At 37.9% G+C, this 22,092-nt stretch overlaps 1 protein-coding gene across 1 annotated transcript in view; it reads right to left on the reverse strand.

Annotated features, from left to right (window-relative positions):
• LOC111147778 (centrosomal protein 162) overlaps positions 1 to 22,092 on the reverse strand; it is a 104,802-nt gene that overhangs the window by 10,448 nt on the left and 72,262 nt on the right. Inside the window, exons 20-26 of the mRNA XM_022504001.1 lie at positions 21,757 to 21,920; positions 20,903 to 21,007; positions 17,041 to 17,253; positions 12,836 to 13,488; positions 9,363 to 9,504; positions 6,601 to 6,699; positions 1,021 to 1,155 (exon numbers count right to left, since the gene is read on the reverse strand). Coding sequence (XP_022359709.1) covers positions 1,021 to 1,155; positions 6,601 to 6,699; positions 9,363 to 9,504; positions 12,836 to 13,488; positions 17,041 to 17,253; positions 20,903 to 21,007; positions 21,757 to 21,920 — 1,511 coding nt within the window. The remainder of the gene's footprint in view (positions 1 to 1,020; positions 1,156 to 6,600; positions 6,700 to 9,362; positions 9,505 to 12,835; positions 13,489 to 17,040; positions 17,254 to 20,902; positions 21,008 to 21,756; positions 21,921 to 22,092) is intronic.

Here is a 22,092-nt window from a genome sequence, read left to right on the forward strand (position 1 = left end):
GCTCCATCCCGGGACCCTGGGATCATGACTTGAGCCGAAAGCAGACACAATTGTCTGAGCCACCCAGGCGCCCCTATTTCTTGTTTCTTGAGGTAGGCCTGTAGAGCTATGAAAAATTTCCCTCACAGAACTGCTTTTGTTGTGTCCAAAAGATTTTGGAATGTTGTGTTATGTATCTCAAGGCGTTTTAAAATTTCCTCTATGATTTTTCCCTTGACCTATTATTTAGTAGCATCTTGGTTAGCCTCCATGTATTTGTGGGGTTTTTTTTGTTGTTGTAGTTGTTTTTTTTGGTAATTGATTTGTAGTTTCATACCATTTTGGTTGGAAAAGATGCTTGCTTTGATTTCAATCTTACTAATATTCTGAAACTTATTTTGTGGTCTAATGTGATCTATACTAAAGCTCATTCATTTTAAATTTCTATTATCTGTAGTTGAGTAATTGTGATATTACTAGTGCCAGGCATATATTTTAAATGATTTATCTTTTAATGTAATTCTACTTCTTATAAACATTTATAAAATGAATATGGACTATGGATTTCAAAGACTCATTCTTTTTAGGCAGCCATCAGTAATTAAGAACATGAGGGGCACGTGGGTGGCTCAGTTGGTTAAGCATCCGACTCTTGGTTTGGGCTCAGGTTATGATCTCTGGGTCATGAGAACAAACCATGCATTAGGCTCCATGTTTGGCTTGGGACCTGCTTGAGATTCTTTCCCCTCCTCCCTCTTCTTCCCCCTGCTTGTGTTCTCTCTCTCTAAAATAAATAAAATCTTAGAGAAACAACTTGTATCATTTTTTTTTTTTAATTTGAGAGAAGATAAACCAGTCTTTTAGGCATTTGAAATTTAAAGTTTTATATGCTCTTAAAAGCTGTATTTTTATTCTTAATATCAATACACAATGAAACACTTCAGGAAGTAAGTGTTGCTAGAGATGGTAAAACTATAGCAAATGGGAGGTAATTAAAAGTGAAGAGCTATACAAATGTGTAAATATAATTTACTACTTTACCTGTTGAAGTTCCTGTTCTCTTTGTTGATGTCTCATTTCCATCTGTTTAATTTTCTTTTCTAAGCCCATGAAATGTTTCATCTCTGGTGTATGGTTTTCTCTGGCTTCTCTCAGTTCTTCTAGGAGTTTTGTAATCTAAAATTGAGGTATGAAATAAATGAAAAATTGATAAGAAAAAAAGCTTTTACCAGGTAGTTTTAAGAATATTTACTACATTTTCTTTGTATAAAATTTATCTAGAGAAGAGGCTTCTTTTTAGTAAGAAAAATACCTTGAGTTGTTAGGCTGAGCCAGAATTAAAACTATTATTCTAACTCTGAAGTGACCTCATAATCCAAAGGTTCCAGATGACTGGACCACCTCCTCCCATGTATGCCAGGCTGATTACAGCATTCATAATGAAGGTGGGCACTGTCTTTGGTATATTCAGATTTGCTAACAAAGTATCAATGTATTTAATAGGTTGATTACTTTTAGGGTTAAGTAATACATTTCAAGCATCCTACACAGTATAGTACCCAACACAGAGAAAGAGTTCAACCTCTTTCTGAGATAACATACTGAATTCTTTCTGTCCTGGCTGTTATCTTAGGTCCTGAGAATACAGACATGAAAGATACAGTCCATCCTCATAGAGGTTACAGTCTAGTTTGATACCTCCCTTTTCATACCATGGTTCACAGAGAAAAAAGGTCATATTTTCATGGTGCCAGTGAGTAAACAGAGGGGTCTGAGAGATCTTTATTTTGGGCTTGGTGAAACAAATGTATTTTCTTTATACCACATAATTATGATAATTTACTGCTAGTATTAAAAAACAAAATAAGGGCACCTGGGTGGCTCAGTTGGTGTAAGTGACTGCTCAGGTCATGATCCTGGAGTCCCAGGATCGAGTCCCACATCGGGCTCCCAGCTCTGCAGAGAGTCTGCTTCTCCCTCTGACCTTCTCCCCTCTCATGCTCTCTCACTCTGTTTCTCTCAAATAAATAAAATCTTAAAGGCAAAATAATAAGCAAGTGAAAAAGGCTAAAATTAAAAATTCAATCATGTTTCCTATGGAAACACTCAGTACCTAATAACACTGAAAATGCTATAAAAAAAAATCCAAAACACACCCCCCCCGACCCCATACAATTATGTGAAAATACAAGCCAATGAAATCAGAAGCAAATCTAAATATTTGAAAATGTGGGACATCCCTGATATCACCGGTGACCAAAAAAATTTGCACACTTTAAGTGGGATGATTGGCACTGTCATATTTGTTAAATATCACTTCAACGTCTGTAAACTTTTTAATGACTGAAAAATGATTTTGAGTTTGTAATGAGACAACATTTTCATGATCCAGGGAACCCATTCCTGGTATTATGCTAAGTGAACTAAGTCATAGAAAGACAAATACCATATGATCTCACTTATATGTAGAATCTTAAAAAAAAAAACAAACCCAAATTCCTAGAAAAAGGGATCAGATTTGTAGTTATCAGAGGTGGACAGGAAAGGGTGGGAAAAGGGGAATTGGGTGAAGCGATCAAAAAGGAACAAACTTCCAGTTATAAGTAACTATACTAGGAATGCAATGTACAGCATGAAGACCATTGTAAACACTGCCGCATGGTATACATACATACATACATGAGTAAATCCTAAGAGTTCTCAGTGTTAACTGAGGTAAGAAAAATCTTTTTTTTCTTAATGGATGAAAACTAAGCTTACTGTAGTAATCATTTCATTATATATAGAAGTTAAATCTTTATGCTGTATACCTTAAACTTATACAATAGTATATGTCAACTATATCTCAATAAAATTGGGAAAAAATGAGAAGGTATATACTGACATGGGAATATATTTATTTATACTGTTAGGTAAAAAATTATCCTTAAAACCCTATATATGCAAACACACATAAACGTGTATTTTACATGTGTGTATGCATAAGCACACACCCTCACAGTATTTGTAACTATATATGAATAAAGAAAATCTGAAAGAATAAATAGCAAAATATGCTCTGGGTAATGGGATTGTGGATGATTTTATACTTTCTAATTTCTCTAATATATATTAATCTTAGTATAAAAATGTTAAATAGTCTTAAATATTTAATAAAATATATTAAAAATTATTTATAAACAAATCCATACTCACCAGGGATAGAAGTACATAACATCAATAAAAAGAAAGCATATATTCCTAAATGGATAAAATTCTTATTGTCTTACTACTTTATTGTTTTACTGAAGTGAAAGAGGGATTCGCCCAGGTCCTGTTATTCAAGGTGGATTAACATGTTTTCCTAATAAAGGAGACAGACATCATGGACCACTAGCAGGAGGAGGCTCGGTTAGGGGAATTCAAATGATCCATGCACAGCCCAAAGACTTCTTCCCAGAGAAGACATATGTACTGTCCTTTTATATGCTGGTGAGTAGATAATCTTACGAACTACAAATTTCAATTCAGAATGAACCATAAAATTACTGCTATTTTTACTCCTTTAAATGACCATGACCTGCTGGAGTCTGTGTGCTTCTAACCATCCTATGTGCCTTCCTACCCTGCAACTTACTGGCTGATGCATTTCCCTGGCCACATTGCTGGGATGAATGCTAGTGCTTGTGAACACTTAATCCAGTGAGTCTAGATTCCAATATGGTTAGAACTGAAGGAGATACTAACCTTAGACTTTAAGCCCATTACTGCTTAAATGACAGACATTTAAGTCCACTGTATGTCCTCTGGCAATGTCTGGTTTGAAGGTGGGCATGTGACTCAGTTCTGATGCAAAGAAAGTTAGCTGGGGGGACCTTAGTTTATATGTTGGTTTATTTCTTTGTCCCACTCACTAGAATACAAGCCCTTTGAGGGTGATACCTTCAGGTGTTCTACTCATTTCTGTATCCCAAAAGCCTATCGATAGTGCCTGATACCTAAACACTTTTTCTAAAAGCTAAGTAGTAGACTTTATTCCATTTAATAGCAAAAGAAACCTGAGACTAAGAGTTTAAAAACACTAGTAAACGGCTGTGGGTAAAGGGTAAATATAATTCTTCCTTCTGCATGAGAAACTGGCCTTGGGTTCAATTCACTTTCTAGCTTTGTTCTCTTGATAAAGGTACACTGCTTGTGGTAAGGCCCCAACTGGTGGAACATCATCTGGGCTTGGAGGACTTGGCATGAACTGAAATACCTAGTGGGAAGTGGTAGGTTTGGGCTCTCCTGGAAGTGGTGACTATTGCACTGGGCATGTCCCCGTAGGATCCACTGTGCATGACGTATTATGAGACGTTCTTGCGGAATGTGGGGAGTTTAAGCCTGGGTGATTCCTCTAACTGCCAGATGTGAGTCTTACTCCCTTGTACCCGTGTGGTCTCCAGAACAGCTATGTGGACTGCTGTGGGAACTACTCACACCAAAGAGCAAAAGGACCGCTGCTGCCTTGCTGTTTCCTGGTTTTTATCCAGAATACCAAGTGTTGCCTACGGTCACTATATGACTCTAAATGTTTACATGACCTGTCACCCTAAGGCTCACTAACATGTTGAAGAATTTACGCCCAGATCTTATCATAACCTCCCAAATTATTCCTACTATTCATTTGTAAATAAAAGCTGCTAGCTGTAGACTATTTGACACAAATTACAGTAAAAATTCTGATAATTTTTAGGAGTCACTATTAATAGTCCTTGAATTCATATTAGGGGTCACTCTTGAATGGTTTCTAAAATTTGAATAGACTACACAGGTAAAACAAAATCCTACCGATGAAAAACTATGACCAATAAAATGCATATACTAACTGCAGAACATGGAAACAAGCAATAATAGCAGCAGTCCTCTCAGTTGTCTAAATTTAAGGAGTCTGAGTAAAGATTCAAGTCCTTTGTCTTCAACTTCAGGGTGCAAGGAAATAAACAGATTGTTGGGAGTCAACAGTGAGTGGAAAAATAAGACCAGAAATCTATGATGAGTGCTAAAATATGAAAGATTACCTTTTTCATTATAATATTTTTAAAAAAAGATTTGAGGAATTCATGCCTGAGTTAGGATTTTAAAGAGACGTGGTTTGACAACACTTGAGGTAACATAGGCATGGAACAAAATACAGAAATAAGAAAAAATCTTTTCAGGTTTCGATGGTTCACCTCCCAAGGTGTTGAACTATGTTGGAAAATTTTATTTTATTTTATTTTATTTTTTTAACTATGTTGGAAAATTTTAGATCACTGTTTTCTCTAGAGATAGACTAACAACAAACAAGCAGTCAAAAATAAAAACAGAATTTACTCCTGTTAAAAACTGTGTGTTGTGCTTTTTCTTGTGGTCCGAAAGAGAATGGGATTTATCCATCTTTCTTAAACAACTGAAAAACTAGATGACCTGCGAAGCAACTGTTTTCAAACCTCAGCTAACAGCACTGCAGGACTGTGATTTGTGAGGAATAGGCAACACACCAGATGAACTCTAAGACTGCCTAGCTGGCTGCCCCGAGGCACCTTCGAAGCCAGTGAAAATAGCCAGAATAATTCTGGGAGCTCCTGCAGGGCTGGGAAAATGAACTATTCCCACCAGCCCGAGAGAAAAGTCCCTTGGAAGGCTCTCAGGAGGTTATCAGTAGTGGGAATAAATAAGCCCTGTTAAAACAGCTATTATAAATGTATTGCCCATTAAAAAGGCAGACTGTATTTTATTTAAGAGATGGGAGTGTTTTAAGTTTTTCAGTAAACAGGCTTCAAAATCATGTGTTGCATCTTTCCTATTTTCAAAATAGTTTATTCTTAAACTAGGAACACTGTAACTTGACTAAAACTGACCTTTATCTTGCAAACACTAGAACATACTTCCTTTTATTACTTTTCCCCAAAAGTTTACTTTATGTGTGTGAAGTTCTGCTAAATTACTGCTTATTCAACAATGTTTATGTACATCTTAAACAATGAAAAGAATGCATATATGCTGAACTACAGCCTTTCAATTAATTTATACCTAAGTGTGGAATGTTTTTACATTAATCTTTTCATAATGCCATTAGTTGTATGTATGTTCTGCTTCTATGGTTTAATAAATTCTTGAATAAAAAGTGGTGTACATGCTTCAAAGAATGCAGTTTATCTTTTTTTTTTTTTTAAATAATTTCTAGAACTAAAAGGATCTTAGAGTAATAAAAGGGTGAGTTTCCAGAAAGATCTATTTCCTACAATACTGTCACTGGGGATCCAGCATGACTATAATGATTGCTTTATAGTATTCATACTTAATGCAGAAATGGCCTTAACCATCTAGTTTTATCTCCTTAAAAAAAAAAAAAAAAAAAGATCCAAATACCCCTCCACTCTATTTCCTCACTGCCCAGAAAAATGTCAACATCAACTATATAAGAACCTTAATATTTGAGAGTTCCATCTGGGGAAAGCAGACTTACCGTAAACAAGTTATTGATATATTTTGACACATGATATATATTTTCAGGATATTTCTATTTGCACATTTGTTAAAAAAAATTTATATAAAAGTAGTATGATTGAAATGGCTAAGAAAAGCTTATGTTAGCCCAATACTTTTGTTATTTCTTACCTCTTTCTGTAGGATTTCTTCTCGAACTTGAGAAACTGCAAGAGACTCTTGTTTACCCTGCAGCTCGTTAACTTGACTTTGGAAATGTTTTAGAAGTACCTAGGGAATTATGTTAGAAGTGCTGAGTTAAGAGTGCTTCCCCAAACATCATTTGAAAAATATAAGAAAACCAACTAATGGCTTTTGTTTGTACTAAAAAAAAATTCTCAGTATTTTAAAATTACCAAATTCTAACATGGAAATAAACTGCCACAGGAATTAAGTTCATAGATTAATTAAGCTCATTGAATACACTCATTATTTTGTTTTAATATTTAATATAAAGCATCACACATAATACAAATTAATGGCTATATAACTGCGTGACTTCTTTATCTCTAGTACTTTTCTCCTGGAGGCCTGAAAAACACCTTTTAAAATAAACCTCTATTAAAAAGTCAAAGGGTGGGACGCCTGGGTGGCTCAGTTGGTTGGACGACTGCGTTCGGCTCAGGTCATGATCCTGGAGTCCCGGGATCGAGTCCCGCATCGGGCTCCCAGCTCCACGGGGGAGTCTGCTTCTCTCTCTGACCTTCTCCTCGCTCATGCTCTCTCTCACTGTCTCTCTCTCAAATAAATAAATAAAATCTTAAAAAAAAAAAAAAAAAGTCAAAGGGTTCTGAAGAAAGTAGCCAATATCATCTTTATTATTTTGTGATTAAGTAGGAGAATAGTTTTTAATTAAAGAGCTAATGACAAAGACAGCACAAGCCTAGTATTAGCATGAAATAAATGTCACACATTTTTGGCAAACAAATACATGAATACTTTCATCAGGAAACTGAAAACTTAGGAAAAATGTGCATCTCTTAACCTCTAATGCTTTTACTGTTTTCCTCCTCAGACTATGCTGACTTCCACTTAACTCCTAATTTATAGCATTAGATTTAGAAACCCGGGAAAGTAACATTAACGGCACTATGTATGGTGCAATGACACTACCTCATCCGCCTCTCCCAACTACACATTGATTTGCTATCATGTTTATACTGCTCACAGACAGCCTGCTCCTGTGGAGGGAGAAAGCCAGAGAAGTTATCTGCAACTGCTATATGCTGATTACCTTTGAAAAGCACTCTAAATCATTCTCCTTGAAATATTAAAATAGGCAAAATTCTTTGTTTCTGAGCTATATGAACTTAAATTATAGACCTCATTACACTTCACCCAAATCCCCCAAATACTTCAACATGGATCTCCTTATAAGGGTATCTTCTCACAAAACCATACTAGCATTTTTAATAGCTGAAATAATGCCCAATAGTTTCATAATATCCAATATCTGGCCCTACAACCAAATAAAATTGCTCAACTGGGAAGTTTAAGTGGGCTCTACGCTGGGCAGGGCCCAAAATCATGACCCTGAGATCAAGACCTGAGCTGAGATCAAGAGCTGGATGCTTAAATGACTGAGCTACCCAGGCTCCCCTGAGTGATTTGTTTTTAATCAAGATGCTATTAAATAGGGGCGCCTGGGTGGCTCAGTTGGTTAAGCAACTGCTTTCGGCTTAGGTCATGATCCTGGAGTCCCGGGATCGAGTCCCACATTAGGGTCCCTGCTCGACAGGGAGTCTGCTTCTCCCTCTGACCTCTCCCCTCTCATGCTCTCTCTCTCTCTCTCAAATAAATAAAATCTTTAAAAAAAAAAAAGATGCTATTAAATAATTATTGATGGGAGAGGTGGTGGCAAGATAACATTTCCTGGTTTCCCCCCACCTCAGCTTGTTTTTTAAAATTAAAACCGAAAGAAGAGAGCACAATGGACATTTATATATCCTTCAATTTGATTTATCAACTGCTAACATTTTTGCCATATTTGCTTTCTTTTGGGGGGGGGGCATAACTATTTTTTTTTTTTTCTTTCCCTTAAAGACTTTTATTTATTTGACAGAGATCACAAGCAGGCTGAGAGATAGGCAGGGCGGGGGTCAGGGGGAAGGAGGCTCCCTGCTGAGCAGAGAGCCCAATGTGGGGCTTGATCCCAGGACCCTGGGATCATGACCTGAGTCGAAGGCAGAGGCTTTAACCCACTGAGCCACCCAGGCGCCCCGGGACATAACTATTCTATCTTAATGTTGTGTTTTCAATTTTCTAACACCATAGAAAATGGGCCACATACTAGGTATTCAAGGATGTTCCACATAGATGTACATACTAACCAAGAAGGAAGATACACTTTTTAGAAGAAACATGGACGAACTTTCAGCATACTCTGTCATAATTCTAAGACTGTGCTTCATAATGACTACAGTTGTGTGTATCTCTCTGTTGATTATTTTATCCCAGTGCCTGATTGTCTATAGACCTCGAATCATTATTTGTTTAATGAATGAAAGGCCACTGGGCAAGAAGAATGACTAGGATAATTACTCGTTAACCAGGACTTGGGCAGAGGGAGATGGTTCAACATTCAGGTTCAAGTACTCAGGTCTCAATCACATAATGTGATTCTACCATTCCTTCTACCATCCCTTAGGAGAAGAACTATTTGAGAAATGTTGGGACAAAACTGAGAAACCCCTGTTTCAAGAGAGAATAATCTTAAAGTAGAATAGTTAAATGCACGGTAATGGCACCGTCTCCTATAAAAAAAAAATCACGTCAATAATTTCTCATTTCTATCAAAAAGCAAAGTTAACGTATTTCTGAATTAAATAATGCTCTGTTAACAGTCCTGAAAAAAATAATTTTAAAACCAAAGAAAGTGTGTTAAAGTCATCTACCTCTTGAGTTGCTATTTTACGATTTAGTTCAGCTACTTTGGAAGAAGAATTTTCTACTGCATTTTGGCAAAGGAGTTTCTCTACTTCCCTCTGATGAGATGCTTTGAGAGATGCAATGTGTGCTGCAGTATCTTCCTTGACTCTGCAGAGCAAATCAAAGAAAATCACGCATAAAAACAGCCTTTCAACTCACAGTTAGCACAAAAATAACATATGAAACCTGGAAATTAAAGAAACAAAGGGAGAGAGAGCACCAATACTGCACTCTGACAGGTGCTTTATACAGGATCGCCTGTGAGATCTTACAACCATGCCATGAGCTATTATTTACTGAATTTTATAAGGGCAAACTTGAGTTTAGGAAAGAGTGATGTCTCTAGAGTTCATTAGTAAATTGTAGACCTGGGGTTTAAGCCCAGCAGAGTTGGAGCTCAAAGTCTGGACCTTTCACTCAACCCCCAGCCTGGGGCTGTACTTTCTGGTAGAATCAAAGGTTCTAAATGTTCTGTCTGGATTAAAGCAAGGGCCTCATTCTCATATTTTATCTTTTAAGAGAAACTCAGATTTTTGCCCAGATTCTTATTTTGATAATCATAGTTCCTTTTAGGATCTCCAAAACTTTGTCTCTAGGCAACATGTTTTTGGTCCATGCATTTGACTCCAGGGCTAGCTGCCATGTCATAAAAATAAAATCATCTTTATGGTAATTCTTTGGGACCCACTGTAACCTGCACCTAGTGTTTTTTGCTTAAGTGTGAGAGACTGATTTTTGTCTCTGACAAAATTCACACATTCAGAGGCAGTTTAATAAGTGGCAAAGTTCTGATAAACACTTGATACATTCTTACAGATAAACATTTTCTTACTGGAAAAGTTATTAAAAAGTGACAGGATTTTACTCAAAGCAGATACTGGATAAATCTCTGTTGATACATATTAACGTGGCAATCCCCAAACTATAAACAAATTTATCAGTTGCTTATTTGACTTATATGAATATTTCCTCATGGAAAGGGTATGATTAGGGTCTTCGGAAAAGCATAAAAATCTAAAGCACTTATGATATAACCAAACTAAAGTAAAAAACAACTGAACAACAACAACAACGGCAAAGCTAAAACAGCCTAAATCTGGGATTGGGAAAAGTTATTCCTCACTTCTCAGGCCCAGGGCTATCTGATAAGCAGGTTAACAATACCAAATCATGTATAGAAAAATGCACAGGAAGAATTTCAATTTTAAATTATTTTCTGAAAAGAATATGATTCTTTTCAAATAGCTTCATTTCCAGTATCACATTCAGGACTTGAGAAACAAGGTTTCAGTTTGGAAGCATTTATGGTCGACAGGATGATTCAATCAGACACAGCTGCCAATCAATCGATAGGCATTCGTCTAGGTGCTCGCTCCTTCTGCTCCTATGCCAGGTTGCAAAAGACGGATAATCTTATATCGGTTCTCAAGGAGTTATAAGGCAGTGTACAACTAGTGCTTTCTTGGTACTTAATATAGGTACTTGGTACATAAGTTATAGGGGAGCTAGGAGCAGGAAATTTCCCGGGAGGCTCTAGGAAATACTTTGTGAAGGAAGCAGTACTTGAAGCATGGATGAGCAAAAGGCAGCAAAGACATTCAGCAAGTCAGGCCCACAGAGAAGGTTCTGGCACCTGGGAAGCCACGTAGAATAATTTAGTCTTGATATTTCAGGAAGTGGGAGTTATTAGAGGGCAGTGTAACTCAGATACAGGAATATTTAAGGAATATTAATGATTTTTAAGTGAAATGATTGGGGGAGACAGAAACTAAAATCAGGGAGATTAGGGTGGGGAAGCTGTCTAGTAAACCAGGTAAGGCTGCTGTCTACAGGGAGGTAGAAAGCAAAAGGACACATATTTATAAGGAAGCACCCCATAAACTGTGAGCCCAAGAAATAAAGGAGGTAAAGCTGGACTTGGCGATTAAAAAACCACGGTCATAGACAGAAATGGGAAAGTTTTGAGGAGGAGCGAGTTTATTGGAAAAATGGAATAAAATTTGAGATACTACTGATTCCGAGAGGAACAATTTGGAAAATAGTAGATTTAACATCTGTGCTCAGGGAAGAAAACAAGCCTTGAAAAGTAAATTGGAGTCATGGTTTGTAGAAACCACAAGAATGGATGAATTTAGCAAAGGAGAAAGAACTGAGAATAAACAGAAAGCTGAAAAATGAACCCTGGTAGAAGTCTGATTTTTGAGGAAGGAGAATGAAAAGGAGTCAGAGTTAGTTAAAAGGCACGGAAGAGGAGTGTTAGTCAGAGGTGTCAGTCATGGAGGTTATGGGAGGAAACCCGTATTTCAGGAGAGCCAACAATGTCCAGGAAAATGAGAATAGAGACAACATCACTGGACCAGGAAAGGTCACTACTGAGAAATGAGATTTACAAGAGTGGTGAGGAGGAGAGCCCCAGTTGAGAGGAGGTGAGGTGCAACTAAGAGGCTACTTGTGGAAAACTGGTACTGATAGAAAGAGGACTAGGACTTGGTTTGAGGACAGTGAAGAAGATCTGAACATGTTAGAAGGCTTGGAGGAAAGAATAGACAGTACTGAGTGATTCCGAGAAGGAAAGGGATGAGCACAAAAGTTCTTCAAGGCATGAATGGATGTGAGCAGTAGATTATTTTGAAGAGTTTCTTTGGAAAAGAGGAACGTTTCCTTTTAGAATGTCAACTAGTTTGTTTTTTTAAAGACTTATTTATTTTAGAAAGAGAGAGGGAGAGAGTGACTGCATGAATGGGGGCAGGGGAAGGGGCAGAGGGAGAGAAACTCAAACAGATTTCCCACTGAGCGAGGAACCTGACACAGGGCTCAGACCCAGGAGATTATGACGCAAGCCGAAACCAAGAGCTGGACGCCCAGCAATCCAGCTAGGGGATTGGAATTCATGCCTCTATTTGGTCAGTGGAATGCTAATGCTGAGCTGAGCTACCCAGGTACCCCAGGGGATCTTAAGCAGTCTCCACACTCAGTGCAGACGCAGGGCTCGATCTCATGACCCTGACATCATGACCTGAGCTGCAATCAAGAGTCAGACGCTTAACCAACTGAGCTACCCAGGCGCCCCTGTTCAACTAGTTTTAGTAACAGCTGTTTTCTGCATCTGCCTAGGGATCATCAATGATGACATTCATTTGCAAGAAGGCCCCATGGGTCAGCTTATTAACACAACCTAGATAAATGTGGAGACAGGATTTGTCAGTCCGAGGACATGGTTGGGGTTGACATGGAGATTTAAGTTTATCAGAATCTGGCTTCCAACCGGTAGAGGATCCTACTCTGAGAGAGATCTATGCTTGGCAATGTAATACAGTTTCTTAAGATTTGGTAATGAATTCAGTTCAGGGTTAAAACTAATTACCAGAGGAAATATATCTTACAATTTTGATGTTTTTATCTTTGTATGTCCCCATACAATTCCAGATTCACATTTTACCTTTTCATGGAATTTTCAAATTGGTTCACTGCGGCTTCAGATTTCATCTTCAGCTCATTCCTCTCCACAGTTAATCTCTCCAGTTCATTTTTCAATCTGCAGTTTTCTTGTAAAACCTCTGAAACATGGGAGTCAGTGAAAGTATGTGGTTGGTAAAGTCTGCCATCCAGGGTTCCAGGGAATGAGTTTGCACTTCCTTTACCTGAATGCAAACCATCTTTCTTCGCCCTTTTTGCAGTCACTTCCTCTCTACCCTTAGAGCTCTGATTAGACAGCATCATCCTTCTCTCCTTCTGAAGCCTCTCCACGGTTTTCGAAAGGTCTTGTATTTCTCTCCCCTTCGCAGCCAGCTCCTCATTAAGCCTCACCAGTTTAGCTTTAGCATGAGCCTGTTCTATCTGGAATTCGATAGACTGGAAATCTTTATCTTCTTTATCATTTTTCTTGAGCTCCAATTTGGCATTTTGATGTTTAAGAGTATCTATTTCAGCTTCAAGTTTTTTTACAGTGATTTGATGGGTGTCCTTGATGTCGTCGAGCTCCTTCTCTAGTGCTTTGGCCCTGCGGGAGCTGTCGGACTGGTTCTGCGATGCCTCCTTTAATCTGCAGGCAAGTAGCTGCTCTTGCTCCTCCAGTCTCTGTTCATACTGAATCTGAAGACAAGAATCCATGTCAGGTCAAAACCACTGCTAAGTAGGACATTGGTTACTGAAGCCCTGTGGTCTGCTGGGTCCTCCCTATTCCTTCATTTAGACACTCACTGCGCACTTTTTTTTTTTTTTTTCCTAAAGATTTTATTTATTTGACAGAGACAGAGATCACAAGTAGGCAGAGAGGCAGGCAGAGAGAGGGGGGAAGCAGGTTCCCTGATGAGCAGAGAGAGTGATGTGGGGCTCGATCCCAGGACCCTGAGATCATGACCTGAGCTGAAGGCAGAGGCTTAACCCACTGAGCCACCCAGGCGCCCCCTCACTGCGCATTCTGATGCCTCCAACTCTGAGTTCTCTGAGTCCGTCACAGGTGCTGAAGTCCTAATCTTGAAAGGGCATAATGTTTTATCTTCTCAGTATGCTGCATCATCTCACAATTAATATGTTTCTTTATAAACAAAAATTACACGTTTCTGTACACCCCAAAACTTATTTTAAGTATCACAACTGAAACTATTATTGTGTACTCGTCTCTGCAAACTGACAAACTACGCTTTCAGGAGAAATAGGGAAAGCAATTGGGGGCACTGAAATCTTTAAGAAATAGTACATTTTCAACTTCTTAGTATTAATTTAGGAATCTCATAAGGAGTAAATCAGCTTGGATTTGTTATACTGGAGCTTTAGTATTACAAAAAAAAAAATGATAATAACCTAAATAGGTTCCTCTGTGGAGGGAGGCACTACGGTGTTTGTTCATTCATTCAATGAATATTTATTGAGCTACTGCTGTGTGCCAGGCTCTGTGCCAGATTCTGAAGATAAAGAAGTGTAGCCTTCCAACAGTTCACAGCCTGGTCAGGACAGTGACATGGCAAGTTTCACTGTCCTATGACAACTATGGTAATGGGCCTATGAATATGTGCAATGGGGACCAGGCGCTCCAATGTGCGTGGAAGCCTGAGAAAAGGTGGGAAGACCACAGCAGAGGGAGCACATTTAGGTTTGGGCTTGAGAGATGAGTGTAAATTTGGGGATAAGTGGAAGCAGGGACATTCTGGAAATAGAAAGAATACAGGTCAAGGCAATCTAATGCTTGGCGTGTACTGGGAACTGGAAATGAAAGAAGAAGTGACAGAGTGAGCAGGGACAGGAGGGAACTGCAAAAAGAGAAAAGTCAGGGTGGGTAGATTAAGATATATAACAATAGTCTAGAGGATTAGAATTTATGCCTCTATTTGGACAGTGGAATGCTAATATTAGTTGTAATTATTATAATCATTTATTGAATATTTGCTACACTCCATGCAAAGCCATAGGGCTTTACATATACTTTGCTGCTTGATCCTCCAACAGCCTAAGAATTAGGGATCAATTAAGTAAAATATTTCAGCATTTGCTTTGTGTCAGGCACCTTGCTGAATGATGGAACACAATGGTGAGTAAAGGCAGAATGGTCCCAGCCATCAGGTCTAGAAGCTAGATGGGGAGAGCGATCACTCATGATCCAATCAAAATGGCCGGAAATGTGGTAGATGCAATGGAGAAGTGCCTGGGACTAGAGTGCCTGTGAGATAATTTGTCTATCAGAGAGTCCATGAAGGTCTCATGGGGTAGCAATGCCTGGATTGAGAACTGAAGGAGAGGAACACCTTAGCTGTGAATGAGGTGGGCAGAGCACACCAGTCAAAGGCAAGAGTCTGCCAACATGTGTGGCTACAGGAAATATGGCAGGTAGGAGAAACATGTTAGTATAACGGGACAGAGAAAGCACTGTGGGAGAACACACTGGACAGTGAGAGGGGTCTGGCCGTACATGGAATTATAGGGGTCTGGCCGTACATGGAATTATAGCCCAAATATAAATTTTTGAGGAATTTATTATTGAGGAAGTTATTGAGGGATATAAAGAAAGGTGTGTATGTGTGTAAGACAGAGGGATATGGAAATATAATTTTGGCTTTCCTGTCGACAGCTGATTAGAGGATGGGGTAAAGTGGGTATGTGTAGACTAGTCAGATTATAATAGTTATTACTAATTTTTAATGAATAATGGCCGTAGAGTGACATGGTGATAAAAAGGTACAGAGGAACTGAAAGAAATTTGGGAGTCTAAGTGGCATAATTGGCACTAAGTCAGTTATTATCTCTTTTACATATGGAGAGAGGTGAAGTAACTAGAGCAAAGTAACTAGTGCAAAGTCATGAAGCCCTAAGGGTTAAACTGAGCCTGGAGGAAAGGCTGGTCTGACTCTAAAAGCCTGTGTTTTCCATTGTACTGCGTCTCTTAAAAGTACTGTGGGGTCAGAGGAACCTGATGGAAGGAGGTCTGGAGTGAATATTTAGGGAAATAGAAGAAATTGATTAGCTACAGCAATAGGCTTGCCAAGTAGCACTGGGGGAATTCGCAACACCAGACACCCACACACCTGACAGCCCTACTCTCACAATTGTGCCATCTCCTCAGATTTGTGTGAGAAGAGGAGTGGAGAAAGAGATGGGTGAACTGGAGCAGAAAGCAAGGAAGGTAAGCCTGGTTGGAAACTGAGTGCTTAAAACGGAAGTCCACCTTGGAAGTCAGGAGAGTGAGAGAAGAAAGAGAACCAGGTAGTGGGCTGAGAGATTTGAAAAAGAGGGTGGAATAAACCAACTTCCTTGACAGGACCTTAAGTTAACTAGCAGGCCGATGTACTGGACAAGGCTTTCAACCTTCTACTGTTTCTGGAATCTAATAGTCTATCATCTGTTGCTTCTCTCAGGATAGAAATCTGTGGAGAATGAGCTCTGCTTCCTAGAAGCAGCAAGGCCTAGGATTTGAGGCCTTGCTCTATCGCTCACCAGCAGCAGCATCTCGGGCAAGACGTTCAATTGTGAAGATCTCTGCTCCCCTGTCTGTAAAGCAAGGTAGCAATATCTATTTCTCACCAGTGATGAAAGGATGATGCAAGATGAACTAAAATGTCTGTGAAACATCTGGCATGAATTACTGCAGAAACTGTGTGCTCAACAAATTTTTAAAGTAAATGAAATATCACATCTTCTTTCATACTTGGTCATCCTAGCACTTGTAGTTTCGACTTCATTCCTCATGAAGGATCAGAAAACTCAGAGAAAGTGAGACATTTTCAACAGGCATTGCCTGGCCCCCTGTTCTACCCCCCAAGACATATTCTTCTGTCTTACTCTCTTCTCCCTTGTCGAGGGAAATTTCAAGAAAGTATTTTCAACCATGGCAATTAAAAAGCAATTTTTATTGACTATACATCAGAGGTGTTTTACTCTGCCTTTCCATGACTTAATTTCCACTAATTCTGATATCACCGAGAGGGGGCCCTGTGCTTGATTTTCCATGCTTGAAACAAAAAGAAAAGGTGCTGAAGGAGAACAAAAGACAAGATGGGTCTAGGTTTCTTTTGCATCTGCTGACATTCATGGTAAAGGTTTTACAGGGAAGGATGTTTAGTGATTTGTCAAAATGAGACCTGAGAAGTGCCCAGCCCCCATGGTACTCAGCCCCCATGGTACTGAGACCCCAAGGGTCTAGCCGGCTCTTACCTTCATTTTCTGGAACTGTTGTTCCATGGTCCGAAGGCTTTTCTTTGCTTCTTCATCTCTGCCTTCCAAATCAGCCTCTAGTTTTTTTATCCTTTTTTCCATAAAGTCCACTGTATTTCTGTCCACTGTATCACCAGCTGCTGATGCAGCCAATATTAAAGCAGGTAAAGAATTGGGATATCTTCTCTTCAGAATTCCTTCCATTTCCTTAACCTTTTAAAATAGTTTTGCATATATGTAAGGTCACAAATATATTAAAATCAAGCAGTTCTATGTATAAATTTAGATTATGCTCTATCATTCACATCTAGCTTTCAAAGACAGGTTTATATCACATCTTAAGACTGAATCAAATGCATAAAAATAGATTAATTTCAAATTTTATATCCCTAGATGATCTGATTTTAAAACCCTACAGTGTAATGTCTAGTTTAGTACTGGTTAATTTACAGAAATCCTCTTACATTTATTTGAAATAGATCTTGGGACTTTCTATTGTACTAGTAATAGCCAATCTTTCTGAGAACAAATGGTCTTTTCCTTTTTTCCCCACAGACTTCCTTGGATGATCATGTTTATACTATCTATTGATTGAAAAATGACTTAAATGACATCAACGTATAGAACTTTTGCAATAAACACAAGCTTCCTAAGCACCAGCCCCTACTTGCAACAATCTCTACGTGACCTCATCCCTCCTACAGATATCCCCCTCAAAATGCAGTTTGAGCTATCTTAAAGTTACTTCTTTTAGTTAGAAAGCAAGGAGGATTAATAATATTTAATGAGGTCTTCACAAAAGACAACTTTTCATTTGGTCTATTAAACAATAATGTATTTTATGGTCTTCCTGTAAGAAAGAACAGTGCTAAGGCTCACAGATATTATATATGTGCATGTGTGTATACTTGTTTTTGTTAAAGGTATTACAGTTAAGATATCTTAGAAAAACATATTAAAGCACAAAATTCTTTGTTGAGTTTTCTACCCTCTGAGCATACAATACAATAAAATAGCACATGAGAGACGGTCTAGTGCAGTGGTCAGAGCATGTCTGGAGTTAAAATTGTGCCACTCAGCTTTATGACCTCTGTCAACTCCTCCATCTAAATTTCTTTTGCCTGAGTGGTAAAGTGGGAATGACAACAATACCAATTTCATGGCACTGATACATTTAAGTGAGGATCAGTTGACATCCGTCTTGGTAAAGTGCTTAGCAGAATGCCCAGCGTACAGTAAGGGTTTGATAATACTGGTTTTTATTATCATCTGGTCTCAGAACCTACCCTTCCTAAGGCACGGTGGGTTGCTGGTACTCAAAATCCTGTTTATAGATTGAATATTGTTCCTGTTTAAGTATTCAAGGATCTCATCATTTGCAAAGTTAAAAGCAAATATTTCCATTCATGAAGACTGCTTGCATATTCATATATGTACCATAAATTGAAATATATCCAGATAACAAGTATTGATAATTTCATCTGCAACATTTTCAAAGCTTTGTTTTCTCTGGTTAAAAATCTAGTTATTTGGAGTAGATCTAAGCATATAAAAGTATATACATACATATAACACACCATATATATTGAAAAAAGAAGATCTCAGTTTTTAAAAATGGTGTATATTAGTTATAATTAATGTTTTCACTTAAAATTTTAAGAAATGTTTTACTCTAATTTTGACTTCTTAAATGTTTATTTTTTTTTTGGAAAATTAGCTTTTATTTATATTTTCTTTAATTTTGCCTTTTTTTTTTTTTTAAGATTTTATTTATTTATTTGACAGAGATCACAAGTAGGCAGAGAGGCAGGCAGAGAGAGGAGGAAGCAGGCTCCCTGCAGAGCAGAGAGCCCAATGCGGGGCTCTATCCCAGGACCCTGGGATCATGACCTGAGCTGAAGGCAGTCTTTAACCCACTGAGCCACCCAGGCGCCCCTTAATTTTGCTTTTTAATATTATTCTTTGGTGACTGATACCAGTGTGGCTCTCATACAAAGTAAATGCTTTTTCTCACTGGAAATTAAGCTATGGAATATCCCACTAAATAAAAGCATGAGTAAAAAACCGCATATAATCTGAAATTTTCATTATTGCATACATCTAATTAATCAGCCCCATTTTTACTTATGTACTATTTAGAAAAGGAGATTATTAATTATTATTAATTATGCTATAATTGATCTATTTCAGAATATGGCTCCAAAATGATTCTGAATATACTGTGATATATCTTGACTTTAAAATATATGTTAAGGTTTAAAATCATTAGGATAGAAATGTTCATGGGAACAGAATAAGATCTGAAATGTACATGCAGCGAACTATACAAAATATTATAAATGAGCAATATTTTAGAAAGATATAGTTTAAAATGGTAACCAATGAACTTTTTTTTTTTTTTAATTTTATTTTTTATAAACATATATTTTTATCCCCAGGGGTACAGGTCTGTGAATCGCCAGGTTTACACACTTCACAGCACTCACCATAGCACATACCCTCCCCAATGTCCATAATCCCACCCCCCACAACCCCCCTCCCCCCATTAACCCTCAGTTTGTTTTGTGAGATTAAGAGTCACTTATAAACCAATGAACTTTTAATGAAACCATTAATAAAAGAGAAAGGTAACTTGTATAAAGTGCTATATTCCTAGTCAATATGGATCATTTCAATTCTTAATTTTGCTCTTAAGCATGCTTCAGTTTCTCACTCTGATACATTTAGTTCTACATTATTCCTCTTAAATTCATCAGGTGGAGAAGAAGTTTCTTTGGTCTTCTCTCTCACAATTCTGGATGGCTTCATCTACATTAGCTAATTTAAATCTTGAGCACTGAAAAATAGCCAAGCAATCCTAGATTACAGTTATTTCAGAATATTTGTAGCTCTTCAAAACACCTCTGCCCTATTCCTTTCCTGCCTACTAAGCCCAACTACCAAATCATACCTTTTAATATAAGAACAGGTCCTGCAAATGTAACAAAGTTAATTTTTTGCTTAGTTTTCCTTCTCTCACAAAACTGGGAAAATACTCAGCTCAGTGATGACCTCACAGTTTTGTGTTTGTGATGGAATAATAGCCATACATTTAAGGATCATGACTTGACTACAGATTCAGGCTCCCTTACGAACAGAGTTGGAAATTCTTATTTTGTTTTGATATTGTGTTATGAAATGTAATGTAGAACATTACGGAGTTTTAAAAACAGAAGGAGAAAGTTAATATTCCACCCCACAAAACAACTACTTCAATGAAAAAACATCTTTATCCTAATAAGTAGCACTATATGATTTTTGAAAAGGTCTCCCAGCTACACACACCATGAAATGAGTATTTCGAAGCTTGACAGTGAGCAAGAACTCAAAATTAAGGCCAGCTTTTCGGAAGGCTAAATGTTCTGTTTCCAGGGTGTTTCGCAACACTTCCCAAGCTTTTCTAACATGTTTCCAACTCAAGGATCTCCTTTCCTGTAATCCTTTCTCACCAAACTTTCATCAGGAGAAGGAATCCTAACTCCATACCCAGAGTTTTAAAATGCTGCTTGTTTCCAGATGTCTAATAGAGCTAGACTGCACAATAACCTTTCATCCACAGGTTACCTGCAATGAGGCACAACAGCCTACACCTTCTTTAGGCAGAAAGCCACAGACTACATAAAATGATTTTGTTTACTACTTTTATTTCTGTCACTTTAAATATTGCATATCAAGAATTTAAAGGGCAGTTCTATATTAAAATAAATGAATAAAAACAACAATTTTCAGGTCAATTATATTTTGTAGGAACTTTTGAAACAAGAGAAAACAAAAATGCACTGTATATAAAATGCCTTAATGAAAATTTACCCTGAACACGTACTTGTCGCTCTAGATCCTGAATTTTTTTGGCATCAGCTGCTTTCTCTTTTAAACGTATCTTCTGTGAAATAGATGGATTTCCAGACTCAGCTTTCAGTTTCTCAACCTATCAATAAGTAAAGAAAATGTTAAGGAGCATATTTAAAACACACCAGAGAAACCCCAGGAGAGACGCATAATGTATTCATTCATTTATTTATTAATTCCCAGATAGGGCGCTGTGCTGGAGATCTGGAGGGCAAACAAGATAAGCCTGCTTTTACAGTGCTTGTACTCTGGTGGAGGAGACACACGATAAGCTAATAAAGTATATCAATGAGTAAATAAAATAACCCCAGAGAGTGACAAGTGCTAGGAAGAAAATAAAACAGAGTGACAGAATGGGAAGAAAGGTCTGAAGGGGCAGGGCTGGTAGCTCCATTAGATGAGCAGATCAGAAAAGGGCTTTCTGGGGAGTAGAAACTGGAGCTGGAACTTGAATGAGGAGTGAGACACGGAAGAAACTAGGCCAAAGTAATCTAGACCAAGGCAACCCATGGAACAAGCATGGCATGTTCAAGAATCAGAGGGAGGTTTGGTGTGGCTGCAGGAGAGTGATTCGTGGAGTACGATACATACAGATGAGGCAGGCAGGGTTCAGACGATATGCAGACATGACAGGTTATAGTAAGGAGCTTAGATTTATTCTCAGTCTCATCTCTAACAGCTTACACATCTAAGAGCAAACCAAAACCCAAACCAGCTATTTTCATCAGCAGTGTTTATGGTATTGACTCAGTCATACTTACAAGGCTAAGAAGAACTAATGCTGAATAGGGGTCATCACAGAAATACTTTCTAAAATGATCTTACTACCTCAAGTTTGAGCTTCTCAATTTCTTCATTTGCTTCTTTAAGCCGAACTGCATCTTTATCCAGAAGTTCCTGATTTTCAGCATACCACTGTAGTCTTTTTTGTAGACGACTGATTTCTTGCTTATGTGTTTCTTCTAAGATTTTTATTTCATATAATTTTTCACCTATAAGATAAAGGAACTCCTGGACTTGATTGTAATTTTCCAAAATATGGAAATAAACTAAATTACATGAAAACCAATGCCTATCTAATGAAAGCATTATGAAAAAACAAGAAAAAAATTATCTTTGCAATGTAATATCCAGTTTAATCTATTAGTAAAGAGATAAAGATTG

The sequence above is a fragment of the Enhydra lutris genome, unplaced genomic scaffold (genome assembly GCF_002288905.1).
Source record: "Enhydra lutris kenyoni isolate GAN:26980312 unplaced genomic scaffold, ASM228890v2 scaffoldscaffold17, whole genome shotgun sequence".
NCBI classification, from domain to species: Eukaryota; Metazoa; Chordata; class Mammalia; order Carnivora; family Mustelidae; genus Enhydra; species Enhydra lutris.